General features: G+C 41.8%; 1 protein-coding gene across 1 annotated transcript in view; it reads left to right on the forward strand.

Moving 5' to 3' along the window:
* Window positions 1–21,182, forward strand: part of LOC126090494 (uncharacterized) — a 687,867-nt gene that overhangs the window by 512,193 nt on the left and 154,492 nt on the right. The window contains exon 3 of the mRNA XM_049906991.1: window positions 9,552–9,623. Coding sequence (XP_049762948.1) covers window positions 9,552–9,623 — 72 coding nt within the window. The remainder of the gene's footprint in view (window positions 1–9,551; window positions 9,624–21,182) is intronic.

Consider the following 21,182-nt stretch of genomic DNA (forward strand, 5'->3'; position numbering starts at 1 on the left):
ATGAGTATAGGCTGGATAATTTGTGTTTCCGTTTTAAGAAAAGCTTGTTCTTCAGGCATCTCGACGTTTACGATGTCACATCTCCTGAACTGTGTGTCTTACAATGATGTAATTTTGCAGGTACATTTCAATAGTCTACGTGGGTGTGTTACGAATGGAGTTAGTGGTAAAGAGGTAATAATTTACTAACGGCTCTGAGCACTATGGGACTTAACATCTATGGTCATCAGTCCCCTAGAACTTAGAACTACTTAAACCTAACTAACCTAAGGACATCACACAACACCCAGTCATCACGAGGCAGGGAAAATCCCTGACCCCGCCGGGAATCGAACCCGGGAACCCGGGCGCGGGAATAATTTACAACTTCGTCCCCTATACCGCAGTTTTATTCCATGAACAGCGTTTAGTACGCGATAACTTCTTTTCCTTTCATTTTCTGTGGAGGCTGTTAGCGAGAAGTAGGTTTCAAAAGGCTTGAAATTATATGACGATGATGATTATGATGATGATTATTTTTGGTTTGTGGGGCGCTCAATAGCTTGGTTATCAGCCCAATCTTCTCACTCTCCAGTCTCTCAGGTTTCCCGAATGGTGATGAAATGATGAGAACAACACAAAAAAAACGCTGAACGACAGGGCCGGCAACCACTAGACCACGAGCTGCGGACTTGAAATTATATGTAGGGTTTGTTAGTAGTCGCTAAGTGTTCTCAGTCTCAAATACTGGGTGCATGAAGTAGTCTGGGTAACTTACGCGCGATGAGTTATGGTGCCTGAACACACATACAGTTTCTGACTGTAATACTTGACTTACTGTGTTAAGCTTTAAACATAAGGTTATAGATCTTAATGAAAAGATTATGACAGCATATTAAATTGAGGCAGTAGTTACGTGAAATATTGGAAATCAAATTTTCGTTTTCCCTGGAGGGCGTTAGATAGCCACCTGCAACTGGGGTTGTGCACGATGAAGTGTGAACCATGACCCGGATTAGCCGTTCAGTAACATGGATATGGAAATCAACATTTAGAAATAGTAGAGACATAAGCCGTGTAAACGGTAATCGGCATAGCAGAAAAGCATGGTTCATATTTGTTTGTGAATAGTCGAACAACAGATATCGTTAGGTGTAACAGAGCTGTGACAGGAGTGCATTTCTTGAAGCACTTAGGTAAATGAGAGGACGGAGCTATGGTACATTAGACAATCGAAGGAAATGAGCTTTCGGGTAACAGTGGCGATTATTCCTTCAATAAGGATAAGTCCGATTTCTTCCGTACTTCTCGTCGTCATCGCCATCTGAATCTACAGCGTGATCAAACTGTAACAAAATTAGTAACAGAAGCTTGTATGAAGTTCACAACCGCTAAGCTGACGGCATCCTTTGGTACTCAGCATCTACATCTCCATCTACATGGATACTCTACAAATCACATTCAAGTGCCTGGCAGAGGGTTCATCGAACCACATTCACAATTCTCTATTATTCCAAACTCGTATAGTGCGCGGAAAGAATGAAGACCTATATCTTTCCGTACGAGCTGATTTCCCGTATTTTATCGTGGTGATCATTCCTTCCTATGTAGGTCGGTGTCAACAAAATATTTTCGCATTCGGAGGAGAAAGTTTGTGATTGGAATTTCGTGGGAAGATTCCGTCGCAACGAAAAACGCCTTTCTTGTAATGATGTCCAGCCCAAATCTTGTGTCATTTCTGTGACACTCTCTCCCATATTTCGCGATAATACAAAACGTGCTGCCTTTCTTTGAACTTTTTCGATATACTCAGTCAGTCCTATCTGGTAAGGATCCCACACCGCGCAGCAGTATTCTAAAAGAGGACGGACAAGCGTAGTGTAGGCAGTCTCAGTAGTAGGTCTGTTACATTTTCTAAGTGTCCTGCCAATAAAACGCAGTCTTCGGTTAGCCTTCCCCACAACATTTTCTGTGTGTTTCTTCCAATTTAAGTTGTTCGTAATTGTAATACGTAGGTATTTAGTTGAATTTACGGCTTTTAGATTAGACTGATTTATAGCGTGTAACCGAAGTTTAACGAGTTCCTTTTATCATTCATGCGGATGACCTCATATTTAGCGTCAACTGCCACTTTTCGCACCATTCAAATATCTTTTCTAAATCGTTTTGCAGTTCGTTTTGATCTTCTGATGACTTTATTAGTCGATAAACGACAGCGTCATCTGCAAACAACCGAAGACGGCTGCTCAGAGTGTCTCCCAAATCGTTTATATAGATAAGGAACAGCAAAGGGCCTATAACACTATCTTGGGGAACGGCAGAAATCACTTGTTTTACTCGATGACTTTCCGTCAATTACTACAACTGTGACCTCTCTGACAAGAAATCACAAATCCAGTCATATAACTGAGACGATATTCCATAAGCATCCTTACCAGCAAATGTAGCATGTTAGTGTCCGAAACCGGCGCTTGAGTCAACAATATTAAATAAGAAACAGGTGGATGTATTAATAGATTATAGACTACTGACGCCCTCGTTCTTCTGAAGAGCAGTTTCCGCAGCGCAGACAAGCGATATAAAAACGACATTATCGAGCACGTGCTTACCGCATCGAAAGTGGTTAAGGAAACTGCCCACGAGACGTCAGTAGTCGCTAGCCGTAATGCAGTGCCGCTCGTGTTAACGAAATGGAACTACTTGTTCAGGTCGTTTCCGTGAATGAAATCCGTCAGCTGAGTGATTCCCCCAAAGAAATTTCGAGAGAGTAATACATTACAGACTGCCTCTTCCTCCACACAGATGCACACAGAAAAAAAACTATAAAATTGTTTACAGATTTTCTCAGGTATACGGTTTTAATATGTGAATATCAGAAGCTCACGCTTCCCTGGAGGTCTTTGTTCTAACTGGAATGTGACCTATCGTCCAGGTATGCGATGTGATGCACTAGTACATTATGACAAGGTACGGTGTTTTGTTCCGCGCGAATTTAATTAGCAATCTACGGGATACGGGAGAACTGTGATTTATACTTCATTCCTTACATTTCCAGGTAAGGATCTCCTGGACCATTTCAATTTCATTACGGCATAGTTTAGACACGTGAATTTTTTTGAGGATGACGATACTAGATTTATAAATTCGAACCTATATCGAAATTGTGATGCTAGCACAAAAGAGAGTATGTCTGTGCTAACAGAAATTCTGTATTGCATCGGTGGATGTTTGCAGTTGCGACGTAACAGTTTACCATGAACTGACAGCGACTTTCCCAGTAAAATGTCGAGACCAACATTACCTATGGTATAATTCTGTACATAAAATGTAACGTCCTTGAATTTGCTTTGCAAGTTCTAACATATATTTTATGAGTTTTGCATTCTGTAGCCTGTAATGTCCAACGTGAAGGACTACTGAACGGTTTGGACAAAAGGGTATTTTAAGTTTATAGTGAATAACAGCTTTAGAAAGTGACTGCTGTAGTTATCAAAAATAATGCTACATTGGAAAATACTTCATTCAGCTACAATGAATTACGTCAATAGGAGACAATTGTACCTTAATGAGCACTACTGAGCTGGGAATCTCTTTTGTCTAGCAAGAAAGTCACAGTAGTCAGACTCTTTATAGTTACTGTTTCAGTGATCCTATTCTCCATCTATGATCACATTTCCACTTCATTTGCCCCTCTTTCTTAATCGTTTCAGACTTTTGGCATCTCAACTTCTTTTGTGACCTTTCTCTTTTTGCTTCTAAGCACTTCATGAAGTGTTTTACTGTTAACCCTTTAATGCCAAGTGTCGCGAACTCGCATCATACCAATTTTTGAGCGCCAGTGCCGGTAAGTGCAGATTCTGAATGAGGTTACCAAAGTTTCTGAGACGTGCAGCCGTCTCCTGTGTGTTTTGGGTACTTCTACAGCGACATTATTTTTAATTTTTTTCATTCATGTAATAATTTATTCAGGCATTAAGGCGTTAAGAGTTTGTTAGTCTAATTTTTTTTCATTCTATAGTAACATTAAAAGACTCGGTCTCAGTTTACCATTACCTCCAATACGTTCTATATATTAAAATAAATCTCTCTATTACTTCCCATTTCTCAGCCGCACTTTATTATTATTTGTTGTAACATTTTTCTACATCACATCTAATTCATTCAGTTTGAGATTTTCTAATCTTTCACGTACCTATAAACATTCTAACTTAGCTATAAACATATCCTGCTTTAATATCACAGAATATTTTATAAGGATGCTTTTTTTATAGCGAAGTATATTCATTGTCACATGCTCTTTCCACTTTACTGATTCTTTGGTCTGTTACATATTTTTTAATCTATTCACAACATTTCTTGAAGATATCTAAACGCTTCTAACTATTCCTTTTTTTAGATTTTTGCTTTTGCACATTTTTCACATTAAAGCTTTTCCTGTTTATTATTATTTCTAAAACATATTTGGTAACAGTTTCTAGTACATTTTCTGAAAGTGTCACAGAATTTTCTGGAGGATCTACTGACAGTGTTTCTAAGTTGCTTTCCATTTTCTTCCCAGTATGATTTTTCTAGTTTTGAAAATATCAAGTTCTGAAATTCAAAACTTTAGCGTTAATTCTAAAATCTGTTCCGCCCTATATTAGTTTTTAGCATGAATGGCCATGATAATCATACTACAAATATTCACTTTACATGAAATGTTTGTTAAGGTTTCATAAATTAAGCTGCTTAACTTCATTTTGTAATGTCATTCTTTTTTACGTTTGTGTAATAATACATTTTTGTCCTCTATACGAGATTCTTTGTCCAAACCCATAAAAACAGGTTCTCTCGCAATGATTTTTGTACATGAAATATGAAAAGTTGTTTGATGGATCATGTCCCACATGCATCTTTAATTTTCCATTTAACTATGTGGGTAACAGGTAGCAGGAAGACAAGTATCATCCTCAATAGGACAAGTGTTGGTGAATCATTGTGGTGTTCAAATTAATTAGCTTTACTTATCAGCCACAATCTTCTTATGGTTATAAGACGTTTTGTCTACAGATTTATTTCGGCAAAGACAGCCTGAAAGTAACGTAGTAGGAGAGAGAATGTACGAACAGTAGAAGATACGCTTGAATGAAATCTGTCTCTCTCCCTCTCGCTTCTCTCTTTTTTTCTCTGTTGACAGAAAAAAATGGAACAATTTAATGATGATGTTGCAAGTTTATCTTTCTGCATCATCAGAAATTGAAACATATCTGCCTGAAACTTAAATTAAAATTTTTAATAAAATAAATGTTGAGTCTTTTAGTTGATGAAAAACTGTTAAATCACGTTACTGATGAGAAATTATCGTATTGCCCCGTGCCACTTTCTACAATGTTTGCATAGATTACTCAGCATATAAAAGTCTCCGACACATCATATCTTGTGCACGCATAACATGATGTCATAAATGGATTGGTATCACAAGAAAAGAAAACGTGTCAACAAAGTCAAGACTTTTCCTTCGGAATGACAATTGTAAAACTGCAAACTGATCCTTAGATCATAGTTGACATATTCCTGGATTGACACTATTGTTGTATAATCACACGAGGTTGGGAGACGTAATCACTCTACTAACAAGGGAACGTCCCCATCGCACCCCCCTCAGATTTAGTTATAAGTTGGCAGAGTGGATAGGCCTTGAAAAACTGAACACAGATCAATCGAGAAAACAGGAAGAAGTTATGTGGAACTATGAAAAAAATAAGCAAAATATGCAAACTGTGTATCCATGTGGAAGATATGCAACTACAAGGGGTACACGTAGGCAGGAGAGCCGTGGTCCTGTGGTTAGCGTGTGCAACTACGGAACGAGAGGTCTTTGGTTCAAGTCTTCCATTGAGTGAAAATTTTAATTTTTGTTTTGAGACAATTATTATCTGTCCGTCCGATGCGATCACTTTTTTGGGAATGATAATCACATTCACAAGAAAACCTAAGTCGGGCAAGGTAGAAGAATCTTTTTACCCATTCGCCAAGTGTACAAGTTAGGTGGGTCGACAACATATTACTGTCATGTGACGCACATGCCGTCACCAGTATCGTATAGAAAATATCAGACGTATTTTCCTGTGGAGGAATCGGTTGACCTATGACCTTGCGATCAAATGTTTCGGTTCCCATTGGAGAGGCACGTCCTTTCGTCTACTAATCGCACGGATTTGCGTGCGGTCGTAAAACAGACACTAACCTTATTACAGTGAACAGAGACGTTAATGAACGAACGGACATATCATAACTTTGCGAAAATGAAGAAAGTAAATTTTTCACTCGAGTGAGGACTTGAACCTCTCATTCCGCAGCTGCTCACGCTAACCACGGGACCACGAAGCTACTGATCTGCTGTTGGCCTTGTTGTTGCCTATGTTGCGCAAGGACTACTCAGTTTGTATATTTTGCTTATTTTTTTCATAATTCCACACAACTTCTTCCTGTTTTCTCGATTGATCTGTGTTCAGTTTTTCAAGGCCTATCCACTGTGCCAACTTATAACTAAATGTGAGGGGGGTGCGGTGGGGAGGTTCCCTTGTAAGTTTCCTTAATGGAAACAGACGATCACACCAGTTATGGACATTGTGATGTCCTCAGTCGTACCATATTTGGTTAAAGTTGAGCCCATTAGGGAAAATGATACTTTCCCATTAAAGAAATTACACTGGCATCAAACATGCCAGCAACTGCACCCCAAATTACATGGAGTGCAAAGAATGAGTTAGAGAGCCATATACATATTCAAATGTTAAAAGGCTTATTTCTGATTACAGATACAAGCATGCAGGCACTCGTGGCATCACAATGTTAACATAGAAAAGTACTAATCTTGGTAAGTCTGATGAGCCCAGCAAGTGATGTACAAGGAGTTCCTGTTTCTACATATTAACGCGCGAGTAATGATTTCTGACAACAGTTGTCTCAATTAATGGAATGCTAACATTTGCTGGAAACCCCAAAACAAATCAACTGCTCAGGCAGTTCAACTGCTTGGTCTGTCTACGAAGAGCATTACCGAGGAAAGTGGTGCAGTGGTTGAAGGAATAGACTATTATCTGATATGGGTGGAATTCGAATCGCTGTGCTATCGTTTTGTTTTAGACTTCCGAGGTGGAAAATTTCATGACAGATTCTCCCCATCATTACACTATTACTAATGACTTGGGTGTTCACGACCTTCCTTCGTTATAGAATATCGATCCTTGTTTGAGTCTTAGTCCAGCCCTTAGCGTTAGCCTAGTGGAACTACAATTATATCTGGTCGCACACAGTAGGACAGTCCAACTATTTAATTACGAGACTATCGTTTATTTTAGGAATCTAGACTGCGGTTACGCCATGCTCAGTGTCAACTGGGTAATCTTACCGGCACCTCTAGAAATGTACTGAAATCCCCAGGACAGTGACATAGTGAGCCGTAACATCTGACCGCAGGACTACAATCGAGTGGCAGATCTAATATGAGTACTGCGTAGAAAACTCCTTGGGGCTGAAATAGACACGGCTGTAGAGTGAATGAAATATTCGCGCAACTGCACATACATTCCAGCATGGTCTGATGGTGGACGGAACAGTGAGAATAACACTGCCATTCATAACGTAGCAACGTAATTAATTTTGGGAATATTACGAGAACAAAGGTAACGAAAGAAGATGACAGACGGAATCTTTATACAAAAATGCAATCGATGTGTTTCGTTCTGGAGATTACCAAGTCTTAGCAGTAAAGTCCGTCTAAGTGTAAAAATTGGGTTTTGGTGGCAAAGATGCAGAAGGCACGCAGTAGAAAGTACGTACTGTTACGAAAGGAAAAACAAGCACGGAAGAAAAAACTCGCAGAGTTTTACAGTTGTTACTTATCTACTCTTCGCAGAATGAGCACGGAAAAACCAAAAACAAAGCAACACTGCGCTTACGGCAAGGCAATTAAAACCAGATTCGTCACTTCCTTACCTCACACTTAGTTCACTTGGTTGGGATAAACAAAATCGGCTCTGCTCGTCAGCGAACGAGAAGTAAAGTACATCCGTACAACGTCTCGGAACATACTAGTTGTTCGGTATAGTGATTATTGTGTATAAGTTAATAGGTCTTCGAAATCAACGAACGAAACATTGCCAGCAGCGGAGGCAGCCAGAAGCATTTGCGCCTTGAATGGGGATTAATACCATTACAGCACGGCAAGAAAATGGTTTCCTAGTTCTAAAGAGGATCGTTTTGAAATTAGTGACTTTTCACGTTCAGGAATACCTTTACGGGTTGATGGAGATCGTTTACACGCATTAACCCACAATGATCCACGCCAGTGTAATGGAGAACTGGCAAATGTGATGAGTAATGAACATTCCACCATCGTGTGATCATTTGCATGCACTGAGGAAGGTTCAAAAATCGGGCGTATGGGTACAGCATGCTCTTGCCCAAAATCACAAAAATCAGCGGGTGGTCATAAGTGAATCTCTGCTAGCTCGTCAGCAATTGGTTCGCGAACAACACCGGCCATTCCAATCCTCTATCGTTACTGGCGACGAGAAATTGTTTCTTTATGTTAACATATGCTCAAACAAAGCAGCAACTCCTTGTACAAAGATGCCGGCGGTATTTCAACACATGCATAACATTAGCTTTTGTGGATGCACGCAGGTGCATCCACAAAAGCTAATGTTATGCATGTGTTGAAATACCGCCGGCATGGTGTACTACGAATAGCTTCCCCCAGGTGTAACTATCACTGCTGACACTTATCGTCAGCAACTGAGACGTCTTGCCGACGCAGTCCAAGAACAACGACCAGGAAGACTGCTTGAAGTGATGCTACTAAACGATAACGGCAGTCAAATTCTGCCAGGCTGACAAATCCTATACAAGAGTTGGGTTGGGAAGTCATTCTACACCCACATGACCCATCTGATCTGCGGCCTCAGATTGTCATTCCTTCCGCTTTCTATCGAAAAACCTTCAAAGAACTTCCTTTCCGGATGAAAGTGCTCTCCGAGCATGGCTCGACGACATCTTCGCTTCAAAACCATGTGATTTCAACAGACGCGGAATCGAGAAGTTACCCCTGCGTTTCAGACAGTTATAAATGTTGAAGGAGAATATATCATTAATGACTAAAATCTTTCTTATGTGTATCAGTTGTGTTTATTAAAGTGATGGAAAAATGCTACGAACTTATGCACCAACTACTTATACACCGACTCAGTGTATGGCAAAGTATACCCAGACAGGAAACACTAGCGGCCCAGAGAGTAACAATTCGGCACCCAGAAGCCCATGAATGAAAGAAAAAGATTGCCAATGGTAACAAGATTACGAGTTGATCGTCACGCCTTTTGAGTGTGTCCAGTTTTATTTGTACTTCTTGGATGTGAAACTTGATTGCTGTTTCAACATATTACTAACAAGGCTGTCAGAGCTGTCTGCAGGAAATGAACCTGTCAACGGTGATTGCGAAACGATGAGAGGCCCCTAGTCCCGTGTAACCATTGCGACTGCACCTTGCGCTGCTCACATGGCAGCTGACGCGTTGTTTTCTGTTGCAGACGGCGCTGCAGGGCGGTGGCGTGGTGCCTCTGCAGCCACGAATGGCCCAACTGGAGACGCTGGAGGCTAAGGTATGTAAAGCTACCTTCCCAGACTCCTCACAAGTATAAAGTAACATTTGTTAGTTGGCAACGGAAGTGTTCGCAGAAGACCGTGAGAACAGTGTAGGAAAATCCTCTGCTCAAAATGTGTGTGGCAAAGACATGAACTCTGCATTACATGCTACATACACTACATTGAAAGCTGACAAGTAGCTCCGACAATATAAGAAGTTGAAGGGTAAAGTGATCAGAAATAAGAGCTCTTGTCTTTAAGTAACTGAATTTGTCACGTTAAGATTGACATGACCCCGCCTTTCAATAAAGTTCAGCAGGTAATTACATGTTCTTGAAGTCTGACTTCCATTCAGGATATCTATCTTCCATTTATAGACAAAGATACAAATTTCATTTTCTATAGCATTAGGCCTACGATCCACAAAGCATCTGTTACAATTACGTATAGGTGATATTTAACGTAGCTATTAAAGTAATCCCTTGACTGAGTCGTACCCATTATGCAAATAATAAGTTTCTCGCTGGACCTTATACATAAACAGCAAAGCGAGTTTTCATCATTCACCTTGTTTTTGGATTTTTTAAGTACGCAGATTTTATTTCAATGCTTTTCTTCTTGCCACTAAAATTTCAAGCAAACCAATACAATTCGTGCCTTGTCACTGTAGCAGAAAGCATCAGAGTTCTATATCGCACTCTATTATGCACAGAAAGTTCCGTGCGCCCAGGATGTTATTGCGCCTACAACATTTAGCAATAAATGTTATTGCAAGCAAGACAAACAGTTAAAACGATAGGCGCGGACGGGATGTTACTCGCTACTAGAACGCATTCGTTTCTTTGGTAACAATTAATAGGTACTTCGTTCCACTGTGCAATCAGTTCCACAGTTTCGTCGGGGAAACGCTTGCAGCTTAGAGTACACTATTGTGAGTCAGTCCTGTACTCGTGTATTATGCAAACGTGATACACTGTATCCAACGGAAGTATAGCTATTTTACATTCACTTCCGCGTGTAGAAGGAACATAGTGAGTTATTGTTCGCTAAAGTCATCATGGATTTTAAACGAATCAAAATTCAAATTGATTTCCTTAACCATACAACACACTTAGAAAACACAGCTACAATAATGTGAACTACTTCACTGGTTTCAGTGAACTTCTTACTCTATGCGAGATCTAACAATTAACAAGCTTCTGGAACCTACCACATAGTTCGAACTGGAACGTTGTAATTTACTACAAGTAATTAACATGTGAGTGCAGGCTTTCTCGGCGAATTTCATATATGACGTCTTCACGGGTTGTCAGCCGAGTACTGTCGTCGTCTCGTAGCAACGTTTCGATGGAATGCGTCTCCATCATCTTCAGGCGAAGTTTCGGGATATCGTCGATCGCGGGCTGAGATATCCCGACACTTCGCCTGAAGATGATGGAGACGCATTCCATCGAAACGTTGCTACGAGATGACGACGCTACTCGGCTGACAACCCGTGAAGACTTCATATAAGTAATTGATAATTTAACACATCCTAGTTACATTAGCACATCCCTAGTTACAATAAACACTAATAGAAAAACGTGGTAATTGCATGGTAATTTTAACTCCACAGGTACAGCGATTGACTGTACAGAAGACGATTCACAGCGACAAATATCGCTGAAGTCGGAATATAATTGTAAATATCACAAAAGTTTTGTTTTTTTGATCTGTCATCTTTGCATATTAGATTATAATGTCGATCCGTGTTGTGAAAAACGTGTTCCTTTCGAAACACACAAGACCCCCACATACTGTGCGCCCAACAAGCTGACTTCAGTGATGGAGCAAGAACAGTACTACATGGGAACGACTCTGTGGTGACAGACGAACTGACGTGAATACTCGTAGAGTATGCAGTAACATTCTCTCAGAGGCACGCACTCGTCTTTCTCCCATATAGATACTCCAGGCGTTGTTGTTCTGCGCTTGTCGTTAACAATAATATAACTCATAAAATCAATGTATACTTATGTAATCAAAATTTTTGGATCTTTATGAATGCTGGGAGATGAAGCAACTCGTATCTTGTTACGGTTATCAAGAAATCGCAGAAGAAAAACAGCCGACACGATGACCTCCGGGCGGAGAACCTATAGCTCTGTCCCGTTTCCTTGGTTTCGTCGCCTGGAAAGCGACACAAAAGGGGTGGGCGCTTTAATGCTATTGTTTTCGACGCCTTTGTATTGCCATTGTAGTGTTGGAATGCAAGGACACTGCTTTGGAGTAAATCATTTGCTTGAGCTGTCAACCAGCAATATCAGTGCCGCAGTTCGGGGTTTGAAGGTGAAGGGAAATTGCGAAGAACATGACCAACAGACGAAAATGGCGCTATTCATCTGCAAACTGCCCGCCTCCGAGACAGAAGTGGCTAGAACGCATCAACGTTATGACGACCGACAACGAGATAATGCGTTAGGATGCTCCTGGTAGAAGAATTAGTCTACCTTATAATTTACCCCTTTTTTCACAAAATATCTTGTGAACCATGGATGAAGGGTATCAGACGGATGCCATATTCCTTGACTTCCGGAAAGCGTTTGACTCCGTGCCCCACTGCAGACTCCTAACTAAGGTACGAGCATATGGGATTGGTTCCCAAATATGTGAGTGGCTCGAAGACGTCTTAAGTAATAGAACCCAGTACGTTGTCCTCGATGGTGAGTGTTCATCGGAGGTGAGGGTATCATCTGGAGTGCCCCAGGGAAGTGTGATAGGTCCGCTGTTTTCTATCTATATAAATGATCTTCTGGATAGGGTGGATAGCAATGTGCGGCTGTTTGCTGATGATGCTGTGGTGTACGGGAAGGTGTCGTCGTTGAGGATACAAGATGACTTGGACAGGGTTTGTGATTGATGTAAAGAATGGCAGCTAACTCTAAATATAGATAAATGTAAATTAATGCAGATGAATAGGAAAAAGAATCCCGTAATGTTTGAATACTCCATTAGTAGTGCAGCGCTTGACAGTCACGTCGATTAAATATTTGAGCGTAACGTTGCAGAGCGATATGAAGTGGGACAAGCATGTAATGGCAGTTGAGGGGAAGGCGGATAGTCGTCTTCGGTTCAATAGTAGAATTTTGGGAAGATGTGGTTCATCTGTAAAGGAGACCGCTTATAAAACACTAATACGACCTATTCTTGAGTACTGATCGAGCGTTTGGGATTCCTATCAGGTCGGATTGAGAGAGGACAGAGAAGCAATTCAGAGGCGGGCTGCTAGATTTGTTACTGGTAGGTTTGATCATCACGCGAGTGTTACGGAAATGCTTCAGGAACTCGGGTGGAAGTCTCTGGAGGAAAGGAAGCGTTCTTTTCGTGAATCGCTACTGAGGAAATTTAGAGAACCAGCATTTGAGGATGACTCCAGTACAATTTTACTGCCGCCAACTTATATTTCGCGGAAAGACCACAAAGATAAGAGAGATTAGGGCTCGTACAGAGGCATGTAGGCAGTCATTTTTCCCTGGTTCTGTTTGGGAGTGGAACAGGGAGAGAAGATGCTAGTTGTGGTACGAGGTACCCTCCGCCACGCACCGTATGGTGGATTGCGCAGTATATATGTAGATGTAGATCTAGTCCACAATTGGAATAGAGGTGTCGGCGCACAGCGTCGGATCATTGGGTATATGCGCCTGTGTACTGTTGTAAATTCCCAAGCTCTTCAAAGACCACCTGGGCTGAGGGTGTAGGACACTATGAATGATGAGCCGTCTCTTGAAAGGGAACTTCAGCTCTGCAGCCCTCCCTTGGGTAATGAGTTTCACTCATCCTCGTTGCTTTCAGTTCAGTGATAAAACCACACTGCTCAACCAAACGTTGTATGTTTGTATCTCGTCGTCATTGTTGTTGTTGTTGTTGTTGTTCCCCACAAAGACGCACAGAAAGTAACAGACAAATGAAAATTGAACTGCATACGTCCACCGTAACACAATCAAAAACCAACAGAAGAATTAACTGCAGTGACACAGACAGTAAGCACAAAGAGTACATGAGGTGCCTGGAGGCAAAAAAATCTCCATTAGAAAATTGTACAGTCTAAGCAAGAAATACTGTATAGGCGTTCATTGAACGAAAATTCAACCAATAAACTATACGATTATGCGGATTGACAACAGAAAAAGTTTACATAATATTTTTATCTTGAAGTAGCTGTGGTAACCGACACTAAGGCTTTATCTTGGAGATTGCTTTTCTTGCTTCTCACATGTGGATTTTATTGATTTTGCGCCATAGCCAGGTATGTAGAAAAGCTCTGAATTTGTGTTTGAAGGCTTGAAATTAAATATGAGTAACAAAGATTATCCTTATACACTGTCGGAAAAAAACTCAACGCCAAAAAATAATTAATGCAGAATAATAAAATTTCGGGAAGACATTCGTCTAGGTAATATATTTAAGTGATTAACATTCCAAGCTCACAGGCTATAATTCATTACAAATGTGAAATGCTTTTACATTAATAACCGGTGTAACCGCCAGAATGTTGAATTCAAGCATGCAAACGTGCATCCAATGCTTTGTATAGGTGCCAGATGTCAATTTGTTGGCTGGAGTACTTGGCCTGTTGCACTTGGTAACTCAATACAGTTCAAATGGCTCTGAGCACTATGGGACTTAACATCTGAGGTCATCAGTCCCCTAGAACTTAGAACTACTGAAACCTAACTAACATCACACACATCCATGCCCGAGGCAGTATTCGAACCTGCTACCGTAACGGTCGCGCGGTTCCAGACTGAAGCGCCTAGAACCGCTCGGCCACACCGGCCGGCGCTCAATACAGTGACGGTTGATGCAGGATGTGGATGACGATGGAGTTGTCGTCCGATGATGTCCCATATGTGCTCGATTGGAGACAGATCTAGTGATCGATCAGGCCAAGGAGACATGTCGACACACTGTACAGCATGCTGGGCTACGACAGCCGTATGTGGACGAACATTATCCAGTTGGAAAATACCGTCTGGAATGCTGTTCGTGAATGACAGCAGAATAGGTCGATCCACCAGACTGACGTAGAGATTTGCAATCAGGGTGCGTGGGACAACTACGATAGTGTTCTACGAAATCGCACCCAGACCACCCCAGGAGTGGGTCCAGTGTGACTACCAAGCAGACAGGTTGGTTACTGGCCCTCAAATGGCCGCCTCCTAACCAATACACAACACAAAAAATGGTTCAAATGGCTCTGAGAACTATGGGACTTAACATCTGTGGTCATCAGTCCCCTAGAACTTAGAACTACTGAAACCTAACTAACCTAAGGACATCACACACATCTATGCCCGAGGCAGGATTCGAACCTGCGACCGTAGCAGTCGCGCGGTTCCGGACTGCGCGCCTAGAACCGCTAGACCACCGCGGCCGGCAATACACAACACACAGCCATCACTGGCACCAAGGCAGAATCAGCGTGCTTCAGAAAACACAAAAGAGCTCCGAACTGCCCTCCAATGAGCTCTCGCTTGAGACCACTAAAATAGCAAATGACGGTGGTTTAGGGTCAGTGGAATGCACGCTACAGGGCGTCTGGCTCGAAGCTGTTCTCAAGTAACCGATGTGTAACGATTCCTTGTGTCACTGTATTGTCAACTGCTGCTGAAATTCCTGCTGCAGATGCAGTACGATTCGCCAGAGACATACGCTGAACACGACAGTCTTACCTTTCGGTAGTGCCATGTGGCCTTCTGGAGCCCGGTCTTCTTGTGACCGTACATTCTTGTGACGACCACTGGTAGCAATCAAGGCTACATTCCTGCAACATCGTAGAAGGAACATCCAGCTTCTCTTAGCACACTGGACTCGCATTCGGGAGGACGACGGTTCAATCCCGCGTCCGGCCATCCTGGTTTAGGTTTTCCGTGATTTCCCTAAATCGCTTCAGGCAAATGCCGGGATGGTTCCTTAGAAAGGGCACGGCCGATTTCCTTCCGCATCCTTCCCCAATCCGAGCTTGTGCTCCGTCTCTAATGACCTCGTTGTCGACGGGACGTTAAACAGTAATCTCCTCCTCCCTCCTCCGCCTCTTAGCCCTATTACACGACCTCGTTCTAACTCAGCGAGTTGTTGATAATGGCGTCTTCGTCGCCTTAAAGGCATTCTTGACTAACATCAACTCATCAGGTCCAATCTCAAAGGTAACTAACGCACACGCCCGTTACAGCTTGTACTTACAGCAAACCTGATTTGCGTCCTCGTAGTGGTGCCACTAGCGCCACTGTTACGTGACTGGCACGAAATTTGATGAGACAACATCTTTCAGATGCAGAAACACGCCTACCTTCTTTCGTTATGTCTCAGAACCCCTTGATGCTGCGTTTTTTTTCCGTTAGTGTACATGTATGTTAACCAGAACAGTGTTTCTCACCGAAGTCCGTTTGCGGCTGGTACACAATCGCAGTTATCTCGTAAGCGGCAGAATGTCACTCTTTCACTCGTGTCGGTTTTCGCTATTAATTATGGTGGACTCTACGTACAGAAATAAAAACAAGGTGCCTAATTATCGAAGGCACTGCCGGTTCTTAAAGCGAGATACAATTCATACGCTCTCTTCTGAGTCGGAGGCGGTCACGTACGGTTCTCCGCACGAAACGAATAATTTCGCTCTTGCTCTGTCTTAGTAAACAAAGTAATTCCTGCAACTGTCGTCCGGGTAACGCCCCACGTTTATCAGGAAAGAGAAGAATGTAGCACAGGGCAGAATGCTCTCTCTCTCTCTCTCTCTCTCTCTCTCTCTCTCTCTCTCTCTCTCCTTCCCTCTCTCTGTCTGTGTGTCAGCTAGTTATTACACCCTGTACCATTGCACCCCTCAATCTACACGCTGGAACGGATGATCCAGCTTGATGCCCCTAGCGTGGCAGCCGCGTAAACATAGGAACAAAGCGCTAAGAGCTCTCCAGCACCGAAGAGCTCTCCCGTGTTTTCAAGCCTCAGAGGAAGGGCGTATCCCTCACCAGGCCAAATACGACAACGACAAGTAAGCGGTACCATGTGCAAGCCTCTCAGGCTCCACGTTCTCCTGCGTCAACAAGCAGATTATTCACGTTAGCCTATATGGCGAATGCAGCGTGACACCACCAATTTATCAACTAGGTGCAGTCCCCTCACGTAACGACACTGGCAACGTATTTGGGAATTTCTGCCTCAAGATATGCATTCCACACCTTACTCTTCCGCTCGCAGAGTTGCATACCTGGTAACAGTATTATGGCGCTGTAAACTGCGGATTTACTGTGCGATGAACTGACGCGTGCCTGAATCTATACGCCTCTGAGTTGCTGTTAGATTTCCTCAAGTAATTACATTATGACATCCTTGATTAGCGGGACAGCTTATCGTGTTTAATACTGAAAGAATCCTCCCTCCAACTTACGGAAGGCGATTCTGAGTGACAGTTGGTACTAATATTATGGAAGGCCATTCTGAGTGACAGTTGGTACTAATATCGAAATATCCATGTAGGGATCGCAGAAGTATGTTCTGGATCTGCCTTGCGGTTGTTTTGGAAAATAACATTATATGCACTTCACAGGCATTTTATTTAAGGGCTGGTTTAAATTTTTGGAATCAATATGATATTGTAGCAAAGGCGAATGTACATATCACGTTGCGTATGTTGGAATTTTTGCCAATATTTTCTTAGCAAGCACGGAAAATAAAGAGTTACGGTACATCATTCAAAAGATTATTTCATCGCGTTCCATTAATCTACCGACATATGAAACCCAAACGTGTAATTCGCGACCAGCTGTTTCAACTTCTTAGTTTCGGTTTCTTAGTTTCGGTTATGTGATGCATATTCATGTTGTAACGCGCATCACTTCCCTGTTCTACTCAGACTTCACTACACTTTTGGTTTATAGCTTTCACCTATCAAAGGTAGTCACTCGCTAATCATTGTTGTAAAAATGAGTGTGTTCATTCAGGTTTATTTCAATGTGCATCTCTGCTTTATCACGGAACGTCGTTTCACTTCGTTTCTGATATTACTGTTCGTAGATATGTCTGATCTTCCATCTCTTATTCCTTTCTAAAATGCTTTGTTACGTTATGAATTACCGGACATTTAATTATAACAACAGGAGAGGCTTGCTCAAGATACACCTTCTTACTTCCTGTTGGAAGTTGATATCTTAAACCTTCAGTGGCAACGAAGTCAGAATCTTGCAGTGTTTAGTCCATAACACGTAGGTTTTTCGATGAGAATTATTCACCTCCGGCATACAGTGGTAAAACACACACACACACACACACACACACACTCATACACACGGGATGGGAAAAACCAATCGGTTAAAACTGATATATGAATTAGCCATAGCAATAATGCTAAGATTTTTCGTTTTTAAATAAATCTTTTTCAAAAATGGAGTAATTTTTATTCGTAAAATTTTGCATTGGCTTGAAATACTGCGTTATTATAGAAAATGAGAAAAGCGGTCAGTGCTATTTTAATACGAATGCCGAAAGAAACGAGCGACAAACTCATGGCATAAGAAATGGTACAGCACTGCTGAGACAATACTGTCCATGTTGCCGTGTGTCGTGGTTTTGAGATATGTGTGCATGTGCAGAGTGCAAGACATGCACCAATGTGGTCTACACGGTAGTTTCTCGCTGTCGGCGCCGGACATACGTTGTTTTGCAGTGGCACCAACCCCACTCTGAAAATATTTTTAAAGTGGCGTAGCAGTGAATGCCTGACATTCATTTGAAGTAAAAGAAGGAAATTATGGTAATAGCAATAAATTAAAAACTTAACAATTCATTCCTAGTACGCAATAAAAATAGAAACTAGCGGATCTGCTGCCCGTGTCTACATAATATGTCTTAATTTGCTTGTAGTCCTTTAAAACGAATAAATTAACACGAAAAACGGACTTCCTAAACCTGAGTTATCATCTTTCAACAGTGACTATTCGTAATGCCTAAATAGTGGTATGATCCCCGATTGCAAAATGATTTTTGTGTAGAGTTTCAAAAAACTAGAACCAATAGGACAATACCGGTGATTTGTTGTTGTATTCAACTACTTGTAACTTTCCGAGGAAGCAGCGAGCGATGGACAGACTTAAGTTTTCTTTTATTTGCCTATTTAATTTAATATTTTGATTCTGTGTACCTTGAAACTGAGAGAGTAAAAATTTTTCAATCTTTGTTCGATTTCTACTTTTATTACAAGAAACAACACGAATAAAAAAATGGAAATCTGTTGTTTTGAGAGGTTTTAATAGCCATGTTAAACTGCCGTTAAAAAAAAACAAACAAAAAGAAACAGATATAGCCGAAAACCGGTTCTTTCAGCGATAACAGCTTTTCGTAACTTTAACATCAGTGGCAGTTTTGGTGTCAGCTTTCACTTACTCATTTGCGATTTTTTTTATCTACAGTTTATACAAAGTAAGTCTGGCAACAAGAAACCTATCACTGTAACTCCCTGTCCAGTTTTTCAAACAAATTTCCTTGAACGCACAACGCTGGCCAACAAATATTGTTCATCCCAAATTCATAAAACCCATTAGCTCAGGGATGAAACACCAAAATTCTTGTTCCGTGAAATTTCTGGCCAGCTACCCGTATTAATAGGGGAGTTAAGTACTTTTGCCACTACCTGCAGATGACCTGAAGACTCTGCGCCGAAATGTCGTGGCAGCAAATTACTGACATCTACACCTGCTTCACAGTCCACCCTACCGCGCGTGGCAGTGGGTACCCCGTGCCACTACTAGTCATTTCCTGTTCCACTCGCAAATAGAAAGAGGGAAAGGCGTGTGCCTCCATATGAGCCCTAATTTCTCGTACCTCATTTTCGTGGTCCTTAAACGCAGTGTATGTTAGAGGCAACAGAATCGTTCTGCAGTCAGCTTCAAATGCCGTTTCTCTAAATTTGCTCAATACTGATCCTGGAAATGAACGCCACCTTCCCTCCAGGGATTCCCGTTTCGGCTCCCGTGTGTTATTCGAACCTACCAGTAACACATATAGCAGCCTGCCTCTGAATTTCTTCGATGTCTTCTTTTAATCTGACCTGGCACGGATCCCATACGTTCGAGCAGTACCCGAGAATAGGTCGCACTAGCGTCCTATGTGCGGCCTCCTTTACAGATGAACCACACTTTCCAAGGATTCTCCCAATAAACCGAAGTCGACCATTCGCCTTTTCGTTTTTCTTACTCATCTGCATTACATTTTTCTACATTTAGAGGTAGCTGCCGTTCATCACTCCAACTAGATATTTTGTCTAACTCATCTTGCATCCTCCTACAGTCACTCAAATTCGACACAGTGTCATCAGTAACCAACCGCAAATCATTTATGGATACAGGGAATAACAGCGGTACTATCACAATTTTCTGGGATACACCGCGCAGTTTGCCCAAAATTTCACGGAACAATCTACACGCCGAGAAAGTTTTACATTTGATGAAAATTTTTAAGTACAAAAAACTGAGTTTTGCTTTTTCCAATCTTTTGTCCGAGCTCTAAACGTTGCTTTGCAGACGACAGATGTAAAAGTGTGTCTGTGGTGTATGCTATAAATAAACGTACAATCAGACTGCAGTTGGGGCGCGCGGCCTCATTTACAAATGAACTCAGCGTTAATCATCACATGCAGAATGAAGCACTTTCTCCAGGACAAGGGGTATAAATATCCTCATCATAGGGGAACAATCTTAAACGAGACAAACGCTTTAACTTATCAAAGTCATCGAACCATGCATTGATCTGCAACAAAACACATTGAGGCTCGCCCGCCAGAATGTTCTGACAACATTTGCCCCGAAGGTAATTTGGCAAGAAGACTTGGAATTCCACGTCCAGCCACCCAGAGTTAGTTCCGTGATGTCGCCAAATCGCTTACGGCGAACGTCGCCAGGATTGTGCCTTTAAAACGGCAGGGTATATTTCCTAACAGCGCATTTTAAATTCAGGCTAATTTAAGGACATCACACAACACCCAGTCATCACGAGGCAGAGAAAATCACTGACCCGCCGGGAATCGAACCCGGGAACCCGGGCGTGGGAAGCGAGAAGGCTACCGCACGACCACGAACTGCGGACGTTCTGTAGGGGATTACGCATTATACCACCGCAGTTGCGAAAACAAGACGGTCAATGATGGTTTACGACATATGCAAATCGTTTTCGAATGTTATGTACGCGTACAATACAGTTTTTCATTTAATGTTTGTACAAAAAGGCCGGATATCCACATTACATGCGTGAACGTCCGAATGCTGTCAGTCATTACATTTCTTTCCATCGAAAACTGTAGCGCCACGACGTATTCCTGTCGTTCTACCAACACAGAAAGTATTCACCTTGATGATTTCTTCAGAAACAGGACCTGCCCTGACGCGACGTATAATGTTCCTCAACTAAGAGAGCCTGTAAAAAAATAACTACACTACACATGTCAACAGGGTGCATAGATATGTTTAACTTAGTATACCGTTACTAAGACTGGCTGTAACTGCTAATGAAGGAAAAATCCTTACATATCACTTTTTCTGCACACATTTGCTTAA

The sequence above is a fragment of the Schistocerca cancellata genome, chromosome 1 (assembly GCF_023864275.1).
Source record: "Schistocerca cancellata isolate TAMUIC-IGC-003103 chromosome 1, iqSchCanc2.1, whole genome shotgun sequence".
NCBI classification, from domain to species: Eukaryota; Metazoa; Arthropoda; class Insecta; order Orthoptera; family Acrididae; genus Schistocerca; species Schistocerca cancellata.